Source organism: Pogona vitticeps, chromosome 2 (assembly GCF_051106095.1).
Source record: "Pogona vitticeps strain Pit_001003342236 chromosome 2, PviZW2.1, whole genome shotgun sequence".
In the NCBI taxonomy this organism is placed as follows: domain Eukaryota; kingdom Metazoa; phylum Chordata; class Lepidosauria; order Squamata; family Agamidae; genus Pogona; species Pogona vitticeps.
Window position 1 is genome coordinate 192,574,736 of NC_135784.1, and position 17,622 is coordinate 192,592,357.

General features: G+C 45.4%; 1 protein-coding gene across 5 annotated transcripts in view; it reads right to left on the reverse strand.

The window, feature by feature from the left end:
* Nucleotides 1–900: 900 nt before the first annotated feature.
* The window catches only part of PTPN6 (protein tyrosine phosphatase non-receptor type 6), a 50,680-nt gene continuing 33,958 nt past the window's right edge, over nt 901–17,622 (reverse strand). For all 5 annotated transcript variants that reach the window (XM_020804130.3, XM_020804129.3, XM_078384723.1 and 2 more), the window contains 9 exons: nt 17,147–17,243; nt 15,783–15,862; nt 14,748–14,897; nt 14,126–14,257; nt 6,868–7,022; nt 5,355–5,422; nt 3,630–3,781; nt 2,973–3,070; nt 901–1,794 (listed from right to left, as the gene is read on the reverse strand). In XM_020804130.3, coding sequence (XP_020659789.2) covers nt 1,668–1,794; nt 2,973–3,070; nt 3,630–3,781; nt 5,355–5,422; nt 6,868–7,022; nt 14,126–14,257; nt 14,748–14,897; nt 15,783–15,862; nt 17,147–17,243 — 1,059 coding nt within the window. In that variant the 3' untranslated portion in view covers nt 901–1,667. The remainder of the gene's footprint in view (nt 1,795–2,972; nt 3,071–3,629; nt 3,782–5,354; nt 5,423–6,867; nt 7,023–14,125; nt 14,258–14,747; nt 14,898–15,782; nt 15,863–17,146; nt 17,244–17,622) is intronic.

The following is a 17,622-nucleotide window of genomic DNA, read 5'->3' on the forward strand; positions in this document are numbered from 1 at the left end:
TGGGGGAGGGGATTGCTAGGTTCCATTCTCAAATACAGGGGTAGATGATGAATCAATGGGGAGCTCACCCAATCTTTCAGAGCTCCCTCAAAAGCTTTTATACGACTGCCATGCTACTATAACTCAGTAAAGCTAGGAATAGACCTGGAAGGAGAGTCTCAGAGAAGGAAGATCTCACTTAAAGCTTTTTCTGCACAGCTGGGCATACAGAATGGGATCTTGTACCAGTGTGGTTCTCAAGAATTATTTCTGGTCCTGCCCTTGACTTTGTATGTTTTCCATGGGCTGGATCACATGGAAGAAAATTATATTTTGGGTTACATAGGGGACGGAGCCAAAGGCAGCTAGGCCTTCTCCCCCAGATTACTTTTTGCTTTGCAGATCCTAGCAGATTCTAATCAAGATATTGCCAAAAAAGAAAAAGAAAAGAAAAGAAAACATAAGAAAAATAATCGTCTTTTCAGAAATAGTAAGAGGCAAGAGTAGTTCATCATTGAATATCACTATGTTGTCTCTTCTGGTTTTGTACAATGTCCTATTGAGCTCACGACTGAAGCACGTCACACTATCTGGTATTGTTGGGCATGTTGAGTGTATGCATATATTTCAGGGCTAACTAGCCCCGCACATTTTTTTTTCTCTGTGGCAAAAAGGTGTGGGGTTCTGTTCTATTTTTTTCCTTTTCAAAAATCAGAATCGAAGTTTAGGAACGCTGGAAATGCGTCCTTTCGAATGTCCTGCCCACAGCAAACTGCTTCCCAGTAAAACTCTGCCAGTGGCTGTGGATCACTCCCAGGTGCCCTGCAGCCTTGCCCAGTGAGCATCCCCACCCGGGGCCCTCCCATATCTCACTTTGAAAATCCACTTGACCATTAATATTGGTATCATCTTGTCTCCAAATCAAATGAACATCTGGTTTATTTACAAAGTAAAGAAAAGCAATACACTAGATTAGACAAATCATCCACTATATACAGAGCATGTGGGAGTATTTAGTGGGTATGTAGGAGTTGGCATCTTGCTGGTGATCCCTTCAGCCCCAGCCATTGACAAAAAGTGCTCAAGAGAAGTCTTGTTTTGAGCAGTCAGGTGAAGTTTCAAACAAGGAGCGTAAAGAAATTAAACCAGAAAGAAAGCGAAGCTACACAACCGGCATTTAATCAAAGTCGTTGTATCCAGTTCCCTGACCAGGGAGGGCCTCATAGTTACAATGGCCAAAATGAACAGGAGTGGCAATGGGGGGGGGGGGGGAGGTGAGCACATTAGTGGTCTGTGTGTGTTTCTAGCTCTTCCGAACTTACTTTTAATGGTCACGTGTGGAAAAGTAGGCTGGCCAAATGGATGTACTGGTAGATATAGTGGCCCACAGTTCAGTACCACAGTTCCCACGTGTGCTGGGGATGAGAGACTCGCCCCGAACAATCAGACTGCCCACAGACAACTAAGAGTAATATGGGCGAGTCATAAAAAAGGAGAGAGCAAGCCATTTTCTTCGCTGGAAGCAGAAGATGCCGTCTGCGTTTTCCACCTCAAGCAGCAAAATGTCTTGGGCTGGCCCTCCACAGTTTTCAGTGAACCTCTGGGGAAGTTCCTAGCAGGGAGCAAATTATGTAACCTCTGCCCTGAACCAAGCCAGTCGGGCAAGCCTTGCTGAAAGCAGCATGCTGTTATTTTTTCTTCAGGGATCCCTTTGGCTTCTTCTCCTTTCCCAAAAGCCCCTGTTTCTGCCTCTTCTCCTCTTTCTTGCCTTTGGCATTCTCTAGGTTTTCATAGAGGGTTGGTTCCTCCTTCTGCCTGCATAGAGAAAAGGAAGAGAGAAGGATGAGCTAAGACAAGCTGAAGCTGGACCAGTGAAGGATGCTAGGCAGTGTGAAGACCAGGGTGGCTCTGATGTAACCATGGCATGCTCTTAACTGAAGGAGGAGCTGCATGGTAGCTCACTCATCCTCTTTCCACCCCTCCCACCACCACCCCCCAGCTGTTCCCTTCCAGTTCAAGGTCTTCTGTCACTGCTCTGCAGACCCACCTGCCCTGCATGTTGTGCTTTATTTCTGGTTTGCAGTAGTATCCATTGAAAATCGCCCCATTTGTGGCCATGACGCTTCTGCTTGCACAGTGGGGTAGTGAAGGCAACAGCAAATAAAAACTGTGTGCATCATATATAATGCACACAGTTATTATTTGATGTTGATCGGTGATTTGATGATAACGATGATTTCCCATCATTATACAGATGGGGAAAAAACAAGATGCTGGCCAAAGTGTTCTGTCTCCACTAGGCAGGCCAGTATGTAGAAACTGAGTACCGACACCACAGATTATGAGCTTAGGGTAAAACTAATTTGCTTCAAACTAAGAAATGAAGAAAGGACTAATGCATGCATTGGGTGGGAAAGGGAGAGGGAGAATGCAAGAGTCCAAGTAGGCTCATCCACATAACCTGGACCTATGGGAGAGACTACACATTGAGTGCCATCTTGGCAGGTTCTTGGGTCAAACAATATTAGAGCAGAATATACAGAGCTGGAAGTGACCTTGGAGGCCATCTAGTTCATGGCCTTGCTCAGTGCAAAAACTGCAATGCAGAAAGCAACTGCAGCATCTTTCTAGAGAAAAAGAGGGGACTATCCCTGACATATAGATTTACCTTGCATCTTAGCACTAAAGTTTTGGAAGCCCTTGGAAATCTGTTGTAAAACTGCTCCAGGATGAACCTGTCTTAAGCTCTAATACGCTAACCCAAAGGACCAGCCATGGTCTCTGCCTTCTCCTCCTCCCCAATCTTGTCCACACTAACCGGTGCTGGAAATGACTGCAGATGTGGATTTTGTCTGTGTTTCAAAGCATGCCCCAGGACAGAACACAGCTTGTATGTGGAGGATCCTGGTCGTGATTTTACACACATCTTCGCCACGAGACAGCTACAACTAGGAGAGCTACTGCCAGATAACTTGCAGCCACTACATTCTTACTTGGAGGATTTCCGTGACACCTTTGCGTGGGAAATCTTCTGTGCAGGTGGGTAGGTAATATTCCCATATTCACACTCATTGGGTCTTCCTTTCTGAGACTGCAGGAGAAAAAGAGATTTGTGGAGGAAGACACGGTGGTGCCACACTGCTGTACACACCCATGGATACATAGAGAGGACGCATGTTACACTCCTTCGTGAAAGTAGGCACTAGAACCTGGATGTGAATCTCCAGCAGCACCGCTGGAGGTTGAAGGTGACCCGGTACTCTCCCTTTCCTGGCACTGCACAGAGTGGTCAGGCCATTTTTAGCTCCTCTTAAGGAGAACCTGCTTATTCCTCTCCTAAGGCCGTAGAAGTCATTATGTCTTTTCCCACTCCAGATGCAGCAATTCTAAATAGTGTTGCTATGTAGCATCCAAACCAGTCACCCAGGTTCTTCAGCCAAGATGTTCTTCTCCTTTCTGCAATTCTTTTTGCATTTATTTTCACCTTGAATGATCAGCTGTAACAATCTGTACTTTTCATTTCCCGTTCCCCCTTTCTCCTGACTACAGTATTGTAGCTTTCTGCTTTTTGCCTGTTTTCTCTTTTCTGAGAAAATGTGAATGATGCTGAACAACTGGGTATCAACTGGATGCTTGTTTCTGCCCCGTACCTGCATAACATCCAGCTTTTTCTTCGTGGTCTCAATAAACTGGCAGATAGCCATGTAGATGAACTTGTACTGAGCTTCAGTCTGCACCATTCCTGAGCGCTGGGACCGAACCATCTGAATAACCTTTGGGATATCTATATCACAGTCCAGCCCTGGGAGAGAAAAAGGAAATAAACTGTGAAAAAGGAACAATTAAACTTTTAACATCCTTGGGTCACCCAGGTGTTCTTGGACTGCAACTCCCAGAAACCCCAGCCATGAAGTCTTCTGGGTATTACAGTCCAAGGATACCTGGGTGACCCTAGTTTGGAATCACTAGCTACATGTTTGCAAAGAAGTAAGCCTTTGCACTGAACAAAAATGGGAATACTGTACATCCCAGAAGATAAAGGGTGGGAGGAAGACTTTCTGGACCTTTTTCCTAATCTAAACGGTGCCTTTCTCAAGCCTTCTGCCCTAAGTCATTCCCTCCTCCCCCTGCAGAGAACTTTGTTACGGATCTTCCATGTTACATAGTTTTTTGCTATCAAGCGGCTAGCAAATTAAAAAATGAATACTCCAAAGTTGGGAAGATTACACTTTTCCTGTTAGTTGGAGGGGGCAGAGGAACAATTTGCCATTTGAATTTGGAGAGAGCAAAGGCCCAGCTATATTTTCGATGGAACATGTTATTACAGCTGAAATCACATTGGTCTTTGAGACACCATTGCAGGCAGCCCTCCTTGTCTGAAAACTCATGCTTGCTAACAAAGTCTGTGTTTAGGCCCAGAAGCACCTTTGCAAGGAAAAGCAACCTCATTTGCAAGTCATACAATGTGCGAAGAGCTTCAGCACTTAAGAATTCTCCTCTTTTTGTGGTGCGTTCTCTGCACTGCATAGCCATATCAGGAATGGGACAGCCTGTGTATCAGGAGCTGTTTCAGGAGATCAGACACAATGTTCAGCGGATGCCTGCTCTAGATGCCCCTTTGCCTTGCCTGTGTATTTGTCAATAGAACACATGCTATAAAGACACCTTAGGTCCTCCGTACAGTCTTATCCAAAGGATGTTACCCTCTGCAGTATTGCCCTTAGAAATCGGAACCTTAAATGAAGAGTGACAGGTACAACAATACCAGCATCCCACACTTCCTCCTAAGGGTAGACGTTCATCGAGAACTGTCCCATTCATCATGTTCTGTTCCTACCCACTTGTTTATATTCCATATTAAGTTCCCCCGTGAGCCATCTCAAATGGCTTAAGTCTTTTATGGCATCCTATCCCCGTTGATAAGCAGTGGGAATGAGCGTGGCTTGTAACTCCTTCATCCTCTGGCTTGTTCCTACCACCACCACTACTAGCAATCCTTGGACCCACAGAGTATTCACTCTCTCTTCAGCATCTGGATTTCTGCTGTTTATCCTCATGTTGGTGTCATGTAACACTACCCAAGCTCCAATGATGGGTCAAGAAAACCCCTCAATGCCAAGTTTCCCTGAGGGAATGATGAAGCTACTGGAGGGGAAGCCCCATCCTCGAGTCCTTGTCCATGAAAGGGTCAATAGACACTTTGCCTAGGAGTGAATCAACTTCTTGCCTCTTCATTGCTGCCTTTGCTGGAGAATATTTGGCTGTTCTGGCCCTCAACCTGCATGGCTGCTGTGTGAGGTCTCTAAAGCAGGGCCAAGGAGAAGGAGGAACCAAGGCGGGGGCCTCTACCCATGAATGCAGCACAAAAACCTCACCTTTTGTTGAAACCATATCCACAATCATATCGATGACAATGATGGTCCCAGTGCGACCAATCCCAGCACTGCAAAGAGAGGCACAGATGGCGATGAGGGGGCATGACCGTGCATTCCACACCATGAGTAGATTAGAACCACCGTTTTGGATTATACAAAGTGTTGCTAGCCTAAGACTGTGTTTCAGCAGCAGCAGCCACCAGCTAGGGTGCAACTACACTGGAAAGCCAAATTAGAGCTCTTCGGTTTTTCTGCAATTTGATTGGCACCCTTTGTTGTGTTTGAAATCACAGTCAGTGGCTAATAACTGTTTGGAGACCCACTGCTCCCCATGAATCTGTGTGATCCAGTTTTGGAATGAGGTGATCAAGCATCCATCGTTGCTTCTTACGGGAATGAATTCTAAGCACTCTTTACCTCTTGGACTGTCCACCTCTCATCTCTCTTGGCTACATATTAATTTAGGAGTGTTCTCCTGGGCTGAGACTGCAGAGTCACCACCCAAACATCTGCAGTACTGGGAGGAATAGACCTCGTTTTCCCCTAGATAAAGTATGCCACTTCACAAATGTTAATTGGCAGTGAAATGGGCTACCATCCACGAAAGCTTATGCTATAGTAAATTTGCTGCTCTTTGATTCAAAGGATTCTGTTGTTTTTGCTACAGATTTTGTCTACCTTAGAGCAACTACAGGATAGAGTGTGATAAGCACTCAGACCATGGGGCCTATTTATACAAGCCAATATGAACAGACAGGATGCACAAGCTCAAGGCTTGCTTCTCAGCCTCGGTATCAGCCCAGATACTCTAAGAGTAGGGGTAGGCATCATGTAGGCAGACATTTGTGGGACTCAAGACCACCCCAGGGGGCTCCCTTTTTTAAACAAAAAAAAGCTTTAAATTTGCTTTTTAAATCTCTATTTTCACTCCCAGAAACATCCTGGAATTGTCTTTTAATGGTTACAAGGTAGGGACTCAGTTTCATGCTTTCCAGCCATGAGAAGCCAAAATTGCCCCGTATTATTCTTTCTGAAAAGGGCGGAGTAGGCAAGAGCACCTGGCATGCCCCACCCCTAATCTGGGGTATGAGCCATGGCAGCAGTGTGGAGGTATGGTCTCCGTAAGGGGTGTGTGTGTGTGTGAGCGAGCACCATGCAGCTGTTTAAGGAGGTGAAAATACTGAATGTTGAGGTTCTCCAGGCACGTTCAGTTTCATCCTGCTGCTTCAAGAGCTAACTATGAAGCCAGCTAAAATCACCAGCATGCTACTGATTGACACATAGGGCAGACGTGGGTAACCTTGTTTTTATTTTTTTCAGGTGTTGTTGGACATCAACTCCTATCAAACCCTTAGTACTAGATAATACCAGTTAGGGACTTCCAGCCCAGCCACAGCTGGAGGGCCACAGTGGCCCAGTGAGATTTCCAAGGTTATCTCATAATTTCATCTGTTCCCTGTCCAACGCCATGGATTTGTGGGCAAACCCTCAGCACGAGGGCCAGCTCACTTACCTGCAGTGCACTATGATCGGTCCAGCCCCAGGGACGCTCTCCTGCTTCTGATTGACTTGGTCAAGGAAGCCGAGGACTCCTCCGGGCTCACTGGGCACTCCATGGTCTGGCCAGCTCAGGTACTGGTAATGCCAAATGTCCCTCACAGCCTCGCTCTAGCCGGGGGGCAGCAAGAAGACAACAAGAAAAATAAAAAAACACTTCCTCAAAGAGTCAAGCCTGCTCCTCTTCCTTTTGTGCCGCCATCTTTGCCTGTTTCCAAGAGGCTTTAGCCCAGTGGGTCCCAATCTTGGGTCCCAGATGTTTTTGGACTAAAACTCCCATACTGGCCAGGATTTCTGGGAGCTGCAGTCTGGTAACACCTGCAGGCCCAAGGTTGGGAGCCATTGCTTTAGACCCAGGGGGAGGTTCTCCTGTGCAAATCATACTGAGATTACAATGGCACAAGAATGGACTTGCATGTCCCCACACAGCTCCTGTCACTTCAAAGAGGAGAACTTTCCTAAGTTCATTGGCCTCAGAAGAGGCACCATTGGGGATTTCTGCCTCAGGCACCGACACATTTTGGGTCATCCCTATCTGCCCTGGGTCTGTTTAGACCAGGGGTTTTAAACTCAATTTACCGGGGGGCCGCTAGAGGCAAGAGCCCGAGGAAGCCGCCCAGGAGTTTCCTTAGCCGACAGGCAGGCAGGCTGGCTGGCAGGCTGCAGTTCTGGATGGAGGGTGCAAGAGGTGCTGTCTTGGGAGAGAGCCAGCGAGCGAGGCAAGGCTTTTTTTTTACTCTTGACAGCAGAGGATGTGTGGGTGCTTTGGGGGGGCAGGCAAGGCGAGGGCCACAAACTATCATCTGGGGGGCCGCAAATGGCCCCCGGGCCGCATGTTTGAGGGCCCTGGTTTAGACTCTCAGCCAACTGAATCATATGGAGGCTTGTACCGAATGGACTTGCTGTCTCCGGCCACTGGCTATTAAGGAAACCCCTGGCGATGTGAGCAGCTTGCTTCCTCTCTTCTCATCATCCCGGAGATAATAAGTAACTGTGCAGGATTTGTGAACAAATATTAACCATGTAGGCATTCCAATGAAATTGGCAAGACTGAAACTCTGGATCTTGGAGTAATTCAGAGAAAAGTAAAGGAAACTGCAGGAAAGTCGTATGGAAAAGCAGCAGAACAATGGAGGGTCTTAAAAGCTGCTTCCCAATCAGCCCTCCTTTAAAAATTAGCTATTATGTACTTCTCCAATGATTACAGAGATTGGGAAACCATTTGTTGTCCAGATGACCGTTTCCCATACCTCATTTGTAGTGGTTTTTTTAAAAAAATCATGGACTTAACTGCGGTGCCCAGTAAATCACACTGTAGTGTAGAAGTTATTTAGTTATTTATTAGCTACACTTATAGCCTGCCCTTCCTCCAATGAATGCGAGGCATGGTGCTAAACCAGCAAACAGTCAAGCAAACCAAAAACACAAAGCAATAGGGAAAAAAAAGGGAGGAAACAACGCCAAGGAAATTTCCCCACTGTTGGAGGCAGAAGATAACAGACAATAGGAAATCAAAATGATAGTGGTCGAAATGACTAGATAGGCGGGGTATAAATACAATAAATAAATAAAATAAATAAACAAAACGGCAGGATGTGTAAAAGGGAAGTCACTCATATGGCACACATCACTGTACAGAGCAATTAACTGCAAAAAGTACTGGGATAACAAACAAACAAAAAAACCTTCAGAACTCCAGAGGAGTAAAAACCATCCAAATTTCACCACAATTCATGCAAAAGAGGAGCTTCCTTTAGATGCTGCAAATTAATCCGGTGACATCAGCCACTATGCCCTGCAGGAAGTAAATAGTATGTCCAGTGCAACCCATCCTCACCGCCATTTCCTGGGCAATCCTACCTCCAGCATTGCCTTGTGTCCTTAGGCCCCCACAGCTCTCCTAGGCATTTGGTGACCAGAGAGAAGGGACTATTCTCCCCGTCCCCCACTTCTCTGCTCCACCCTTTTCCCAAATAGTTCTCTTCCTTGAATGGGAAGGAAATTCTTTTTGCTGTCCTCAGAATGAGAAACCTGGTGTTAGAGGCAAGACTGGGGACTGGGCAATCTTTGGTTTCTGTGCATCCAAAACCAACCCTGACCCACATGTGCCGAGAGCTCCCCAATTCTCCCCCTTCCTCCTCTTCCAGCATCAGAGAGACCAGGGTGGGAGAGCCTCCAGGGGAAGGGGGGGGAGGACCCAAAGGCCAGGGAGGAAGAAGCACGCCCTCATTCCTAAAACCTCAGGGACACCTGCCCCAACTCCAGCCAGGTTAGCTCTGCCCCCTGCTCATTTGCTTGCTGTGGTGTTAATGTCAAATCTCGCATCCTTCTCTTTTCCAAACTGCTTTTACGTGAGGGGATCCAGACACGCCCCTTTCTCCTGTTTTCTTCTGGTATAAATCATTTCTTCATCATCACATCTTGTGGCAACTGAAATAAGTTTTTTTTAATTTCTATACAAATGGTTCCCTCATATTTCTTTTGTTGTTTGCGGTTTTTTCAAAATTTTCTTTTGTTTTTGCTTTATGTACGATGTCACGCAACTGAATCATCCATACCAGGCAGTGCCTAGGATGTTCCTCTTCACACGGTGGGTTGGCTCCTTGCATTTTCTCCAACATTTCTCTCTCTGCTCCACTCCTTCCTGCAACCAAATTCTAGCCCGGACTGGGACATTTTTACACTTCACCTGATTCTAGAGACCCCTGGCTACTGTCTTATGTCCAATCCCATTCAACCTGAAAAGGCTGACTTTCTGCTATTGGTGGAAGGTGCTGGGCTAGGACTGTGATGCAGCAGCAATAAGTTATAGTAGGAACAGAGCATTAACTCTCCACCCACAGCAGCAATACTGTAATGTTTCCTTTAATAATGGAAGCCCCGGCCCTTAATTTGAAGAACTGAGCATGGGTATTAATGACAGGACCTTCTGGAGATTATTTATTCACAGGATCTCAGAAGGCAGAAACAATCTGACAGGTTGTCACAACAATATAGTTGCAACAGATAAGGTTTGTCAGAGACCTGTGATCTAGCATGCGCACTAGATCCCACACCCACTAGAGTAGGTATGTTGAAGGGGATCACGTCTTTTTCTACTTTGATACTAGGTAGTTGACGGGATACTCAACTGCCATGGTGATGTAGTAACAACCTACCTCTCCCATCCACTGTACTGTTAGTTTATGACTGAAATCTGAATATCCATAGCAGCAGGAAGACGATGCTGCTAATCCAATGAAGAAACAGTAGTAGAGAGGAGAAAGACATCATGAATAAACTAGGAGCAGATACATGCCCCTTATCAGATCCATGCAATTAAGTGCCATATGCGATTATGTTACCACTGCCACCTCTCCAGTGGGTTTTCATAACAGCATGGAGATTGCCATCTGCGTCTCCTGGGTCCTAGTCTGACACTGTCCCCCTGCATAACACTGGCTCTCATCAGGTTTATCATCAGTAGCAACAGCATCTGTTCTCCTGCTCATAGGGAGGAGATCTATTACCACAGAAGACAAGAGATCAAACTATACTTGAGCCCTGGATGTAGAATTGCGTAGAGACAAGAAGATGGGAGGATAAGGAAGATAGGGTGCAAGAGAGGCAGACACCCAAGCAGTGTCACTCATCACAGGACAAAATACACTCGCCATGTATGTGGAACAGAAATCCAAAGGGAGAACACTTCAGCAGGGCATCCTGCTCTGGATTCTGTGTGTGCATGTGCGCGTGTGCATGCTATTTGTACAGCACTATGAAAAAAAAGCTAGCTCTGAACTGGTTGCCTAGAATATGTCTTAATAAGAGTGTATTTTTTTAATAAACAGTCTAGAAACATAAAGAAAGAAAGAAACAAAGTACCCGGTAATGTACCCAAGAATTCAACCCAAGGTGTTTTAGATGGTAGTGTTCTGAAATGTTATCTTGTAGGCTAGGTTGAGGAGGCTCCACTGTAGCACATAATAATTTTCAAAAGTAAATGAATAAAAATATTGGAAGTGAAAGAAGTCTGCTCTTTGGAGACAGTCTGGAGTCTGCTTCTTTTTAACTCTAGCTAGATGTGTAAGTCACTGCAAGAGAGTGGGTGAATTACAGAAATGATTTTAATCGATTTAAAACTAAACAAAAGTTCAGCAGGATATCTCTGCAAAAGTACGTAGTGTGTTTAAGAACTGAGAGGTAGGTAAGTCAAAAGACCAATAAATTACTTTCAGAATGGAGGATGAGATGCCACAGGGCTTTCAGAATTGTAAACCATGCCTACAACCTTTAAAAAGAATCTGCGAGGAGGTGGGAGGAGGTAATGGCTTATCAAGAATTACACTTTCTAAAAACAGCCTGTTGCCTTCTGTGAGACTGCATAATTGAACCTAAAGATAGCATGAATTTGGCAGGAGAAAAAAAAGTATGTTCAATTATCACTTGGGATTTCATACACTGCTATAGCCTCTTCACATTTTCCTATATATTTCATCCCCCTTACTATTCATTCTTATTGTTCACTTGGATTATTCAGATCATACAAATTCACTGTACACTGAAAAAAAAACATAATTTATTAAAAGTGTGCTTGATTTCCTCTGAATCATATGCCACTTTAAATTTTAACTCAGATCTTTGCCCAATATTTTTGCAGTCCTTCTCAGGTGTGGACTGGCAGACTAGCTGTCACCGTCTCCCTGATTTGCATCTCCAGGATTGTGGGGATAGTGGTGGTGACACCACGCACAACCCTGCCTCCTTCCATTCTTTACCTGCTTACACCTCTCTAAAGATGTTCAGACATGGCATCTTTCTGCCAGCTTCATTGTTTTTCTCCTCCATTTTTAAAAAATGCATTCAAGCGTGCATATACATGTGGAAAAAAAGAGAGAGAAATGGCTGAAGAATGGGACGTGTTCTCCAGTTCTCTGAGGGTTTTTTTTTCATGCCTTCTTTCTTTTTTTTCAAGTTATATGCTCCCAGCCGCCGCCACCCCTTCTTCGAGAAAAACCTAAGCTTTTATTTCCAAGTGTCTCTCAGCCTGGCAGGCATTGCTGCCGACAGCTTATATTTTCACCACCTTATGCAGGGCGAGAAGAAACTCGTAAAGTACAACACAGAGACCAACAGAGAGATGGGTGGCATAGCAGCTTTTTTGTAGTCGTTTCTTCTCTTCAAAAAAAGGATACTAGGCTGTTTAGGGACCTCCTAAACCCTGGACACTTGTTCCCCATCTCCATCTCTCTTGCAACTGCATCTCTGCAAGGAAGGCCAGTGCCTTTTCTCCACTACCTTACATGGAAGGAAGATACCGTGAAGTGACAGGTCCCAAGGTCTGCTTTACTACTGATAGACTGACCTGGCTATGCCTACTTTAGGACTCCACCAAAGGCTGGGTTTCTTCTTCCCTTGATAAATGGCCTCTGGGTGCCTTAGAACTTCGCAGGCCCAAGGTGCGAAACGGCTCAATGAAGAACCACCCTTGAAACTCTCATCAGAAAGCTGTAATCGACTCCCCCCCAGGAGGATATATTTCCAGTGCAGGGGAAAAGATGTGCTCAGGTCTTTCTGGCTGAGTGGTTGGCAAGCCGCTGAACTCCCATGATAACTGAGTCACCGCCTCCCTCCTGTGGAAATGTCAAGTTTCCATGCCAACCGAAGGACAGCACACTGTTAATCCAATGGAAGGGAGGAAGGGTGGTAGGAAAGGAAAAGAGGCCAGGGAGGAGCAAAGGGGAGACTTCATCACATCCAGAGTCGCTAGCAATCGCATTCTTTCTCCTGCTGCGAGAGAGGAGGTCCGCCATCCTGGCCGGACACAAGATCAAACCAGGACAGACATTCAAAGTAGAAATGAGGCTACTGGAGATAAGGCAGAAGGGCTAGCAGTGGAAGGAAAGGCCCACTGCGGTTCCGTCATCAATCCGATCACAAGTACACCCACCACTGAAACTCCAGATTGTAGGGAAGAACTCCAGATAGAGGGAAATGACTAGAGAGATCCTGTCACAGTTTTAATTGCCCTTTTTGTGCCAATATGAAAAAGCATCACTCACTCGGGGTTCATCACCATATGCGTCATTCATATTACCCAACTCTATTCCCAAGTGACGCTTTGGACCATGATACAAACCATCACTATCTTATGTTCTTGAAGGCTTTCACGACCGATATTCGATGGCTGTTGTGGGTTTTTCAGGCTGTTTGGCCATGTTCTGGAACATGGCCAAACAGCCCGAAAAAAACCACAACAACCATCACTATCTTGTTTATTGTAAGGAGCTGGAACAAAATTATTTGCAAGGGTTGGGTCTTCTAGTATCAGAGTGTTTGTCCCAGCTGGCCACCATGGAGAGAACAGTCACTTGCCTCGTCCCTCATGGGGACCCCCCACGGGAGTCCCAACCTGTGGGTTGCAAGCCTCAAGGGGGTTGCAAAGTGTTTTCTTGGAGGCCACCATTGTTTTTGGAGAAGGAGAACACGTTGCCCTCAACTCTTGCCTCCTCACTGGTTCCCTTCTGCATGTACGTATCCTTTCCCCTCGGTCACATGTCCCAACCCCCAAGTCAAACTCTCTTCGTTTCCCACTGAGGGGCTCCCCGGCTGCCCACTCTCCTCCTTTTTTCGGCAGCAGGAGCAGCCCTGCCTTGGCTCAGGTGGGTGACTAGCTGGCTCAGGCTGGGGACCCGGATGGCGAGGAGTGGGAGGCAGGACCCAGCCACGGTGAGGCTTGACAGGCGAGGAGCAGGAAAGGACTGCCGCCACGCCTGCCACTGCACCCTCCTGCAGTAAAATTCAATTTTAACCTACCCTTGTTACCTCAACCTCTTGGAACCCACTAAGGGACCGTTGAGGTGGTGGCTTTAACATTCAGCTGGAAATTTTGAAGCTGATTACCCGGATGGAAGTACAAACATCACATTAAACATTAAGTTAGAATTATATTCTGGGGAAAAAACCCTATTTTAATGTGTTTTCTTTATCCCATTAAAATGCCTTTTTATGCAAATATGGCAGAGGGTCGCAGGTTACTTGACTATTACAAAAGGGGGTTGTGAGTCAAAAAAAAAGTTGGGAAACACTGGTCTAGGAGACACAATTTAAAGGTACTAGTTGACAAATGCATGGTTTTTTCTCTGATCCTTCCTTTCAAAAATAGCTACTATTTCAAAACGCTATGATAAACTTTCCTGCAAATTTTGCAGCAATACATCACTTGGAGTACTCACGTTGTTGACTGGTGAGAGGCGAAGCTGTCGGAGTTTATACTCTAGGGCATCATGTTCTCCAGCATTTTCCACGATGTATGGCCCATACTCTTTGCTGCTTCCCACCTCTGGCCAGTAAGGGACACATTTGTTCTATCAGGAAACAGAGAAAAGGGGTGGCGGCTGACTGCAGAAGAAGGCTAGGTCTGTGATCTTCCCCTAAAATGAAACTTGAAGAGAGGCTTGCAAATATCATTGAAGAGAAAATCCTGAGGAACATTTTAGGGAAACTGAAAGAGTTGCAGCAAAAAATAAAAAAAATACAGGCGTACAAAGAGGAGGAGCTTTGACTTTCCCACTCCTACTGCTTTTCCACGTTCTTCCCATGGAGCTCCAGATCAACCTACAGTAAATCTGAAAGCCCACAGGTAAAACAGCTCCCAGGCTGGTCACTTTTCAGCAGAAAAATGTTCCAAGGGGAGGGCAAATTTCAAACAGTCATGCACTTCTCTTTTGTTTGTATAGGATGCCTGGCTAGCAACACTTCTCAGGTGAAAAAAGACTCAGGAAGCAACTAATGATAAGCTCTATAAAGACGATGGAGGTTTAGGTACAAAGGGCCTAAACAATGGGCCCTACTTACCCTTCCTTTCTCCACCTCCCGGGTGGTCATCACAATGATGCGTGAATTTTCTTGCCACACCATCTGCCAGAAATCATTGACGGTGCTGTCCAAACAGCCTTGGCTAGCAATGTAGGATTTAGTGCATTCCTCGGGACTTAAGAGCGTGTTCTGCAAAGAAGCAGGGACGAAGAAAACCGTCATAGAGCATAGTTACAGGAGTGAAATAGTTCGGAATATAAAGCAGTGTTGTTTAAATCGGCTTTAACTCACATGGCAGTCACGTGGTAAATGAATCACTGTGTGTGTTCCCTGGGAGAACTTCTCATCCATTTTTTTTTAAAAAGGAGTTGGCGCTTTTTTACCCCAACTAGCTGATAAGTGCTTAGCTAGAGAGCAAGCAAGCATCCCACCTACCTGCTGAACAGCTGATCGGTGTGTCACAGAACAGCTGGACAGTGGGCACTACAGAGAGCAGAGCGAAGCACAATTTCATCTTATTTTTAAAATTATTTCTATTTGGCCAGCTCTATATCAGATAAGATTAATTTAAAAAAAAATAAAAATAACACTACAACAGCATTGGCAAGTGGCTGTGAGAGTCAGCCAGTGGGAGGGCTCCTTAAAAATTAGCACCGATAATGACATTCATGTATGGTGAATCGATTTAAATGAATCAGTTCCACATCTGAGTGAAACAGACCTCTGGTGGAAGAGTAAAAACAAAACAAAAAAACTTTCCACCACTTTAAACAAACAAACAAACAAAAACAAGATTCCCTGTCAAATTAATCCGTGCTTCCACATGTGTTGAGCATTCACACTTTTTAACATTAAAAACACACAAAATGCTATTTAAACGTGGGATTTTAAAAGTAATATTACCATGCTCTTAAACTGTTAATTGGTCCTCCATCTAGTATAGCACCGTTGACACCGATGGCCATCAGCTCACGGGGGGGGGGGGGGGAGGGGTTTCCAGACAGGATTTTCCCAGTCTTTATACCTCCTCCCTCCTTTCTGCCAGACATGGCAGGGGCCATGTCTCTTCCTTACCTTGATATAGTTGGCATTGATATAATTAGAGCCACAAACGTTCACATCTCTGTCTTGAAGGATGACTCGGGAGTGGTCAACTAGAACAGCAAAGTTAATATGTCACTAATGAATGCCTTCTGTAAAAAGGGGATTTTGCAGCCCTCCTACCTCTCCCCCCCACCCAATATGGTTTCAGTTAGACATAGTAGCCCCAATGTTGTAATGATGGTACGCAAATCAGCTCTTTCTCCTCATTGTAACATCTTCCTGAAGGACTATCAGGATACTGGTATGCCCTTTAGTTTAATAGTACTTCAAGGAATACGTCTACAGAAAGAAAACACCCTTCCTTACATACTGTGTAACACAAAGGCTGCAAAAATGGATATAGGGATTCATGAAGCAAAGAGCAATCAGTGGCTAATAGCCATGAATCATGATGACTCAAAAAGGCAATATATCTCTGCATGATAAAACCTCAAGCTTGCTGGTTGACCACTGCTGGGAACTGAATACTGAATACTAGCCTAGAGAGTCTCATAAAAATGCTTACCTTCTAAGTACCTTGGCTTAGGCAAAAACCCTTCAAAATTAATTCCATGCACATACACCTTCACCTTAAAAAATGCTAGTCTGAGAAATTCCAGGCTACCTTGCTTGATTATCTCTTTTTTTCTTCACCTTGTTCTAGAAAAGCAAGCTTTTGGAACTGTCTCTGGCTGTAGCTATATAAGCAACAGAATGAGCAGATAGAAGCCTATTAGAATAAATGACTTCCATCCGGAGGGGGGTGGATATTATTTCTCCATGCTTTCTCTTGGCTGTGTGGATCCTATCAATAGAAAATGGAAGAAAGGTTCTGATTGGCATTTTGCCTTCATGCCAAGTCTCTGCTTCTGGGGACTTGTTTATGGTTTCCCAGGCAGAGCCGCATTCAAAAATGCGACCCTTCCCACTTTAGCTGAAGTCGTTCATTGCATTCTGCTGCCTCAGGACATTCTGCTACCGGCATGTTGGGGGACAGGAAGTGTTAGGCATTCCGCCCCCAGCCTGTCAGTGGGGCCTTGGAGTGCCCCCCTCAAAAACGTACTGTATATGTGAAGCTAAGAATGCAGATTTTCTCTTTCTGGCTGTTTCCAGGAGCAACAATTCACCTTCAAAACAATGTGCCGGGGCCTTATTTCATCCCCGATGATGCCAAAAAAGGGTTTTATGAAACCATAGCAGATGTCCAGTCATTTCCAGTTTCATTTAGGGAGCTGCTGCTTAGGCCCACCGGGTGCCCAGGGACTGAAGACTGGCTCACGGATCATTCCCTCCCCACTACCTGATCCCAACTGCTTAGACAGAATCAGTCCCGGAGGCAAGCATTCCAGACTCACATGGCAATATGTTCTTATACCGGTTCTTGCTCTTGTTTTCCAGCCTTTGCCCTTCATGCCGATCATACAAATTCTTGGTCTCTTGTTTCTGCAAGCTCTGGAAGAGGAAAAGGTGAGGGAGAATGTTAAAAAAAACGAAAAGTAAAGTGTACTGTTTATATACCATCCTATAGTGCTTTATGCACTCTCTGGGCGGTTTATAAGTTAATTATGCAGGCTACACATTCCCCCCCCCCCGCAAGCTGGGTACTCATTTTACTGACCTCGGAAGGATAGAAGGCTAAGTCAAACCTGAGCTTGCTACCTGGGATTGAAACCCAGGTTGAGCACAGTTTTAGCTGCAGTACAGCAGCTTAAAACCACTGTGCCCCGAGATTCAACAGTAGCCAACAATGACAAGCATGGTTGGCTACTGGAGGAGAGGCATGTTGGCTTATGATGATTGAACCAGTGCCAACCCTACCAGTCAGCTGACT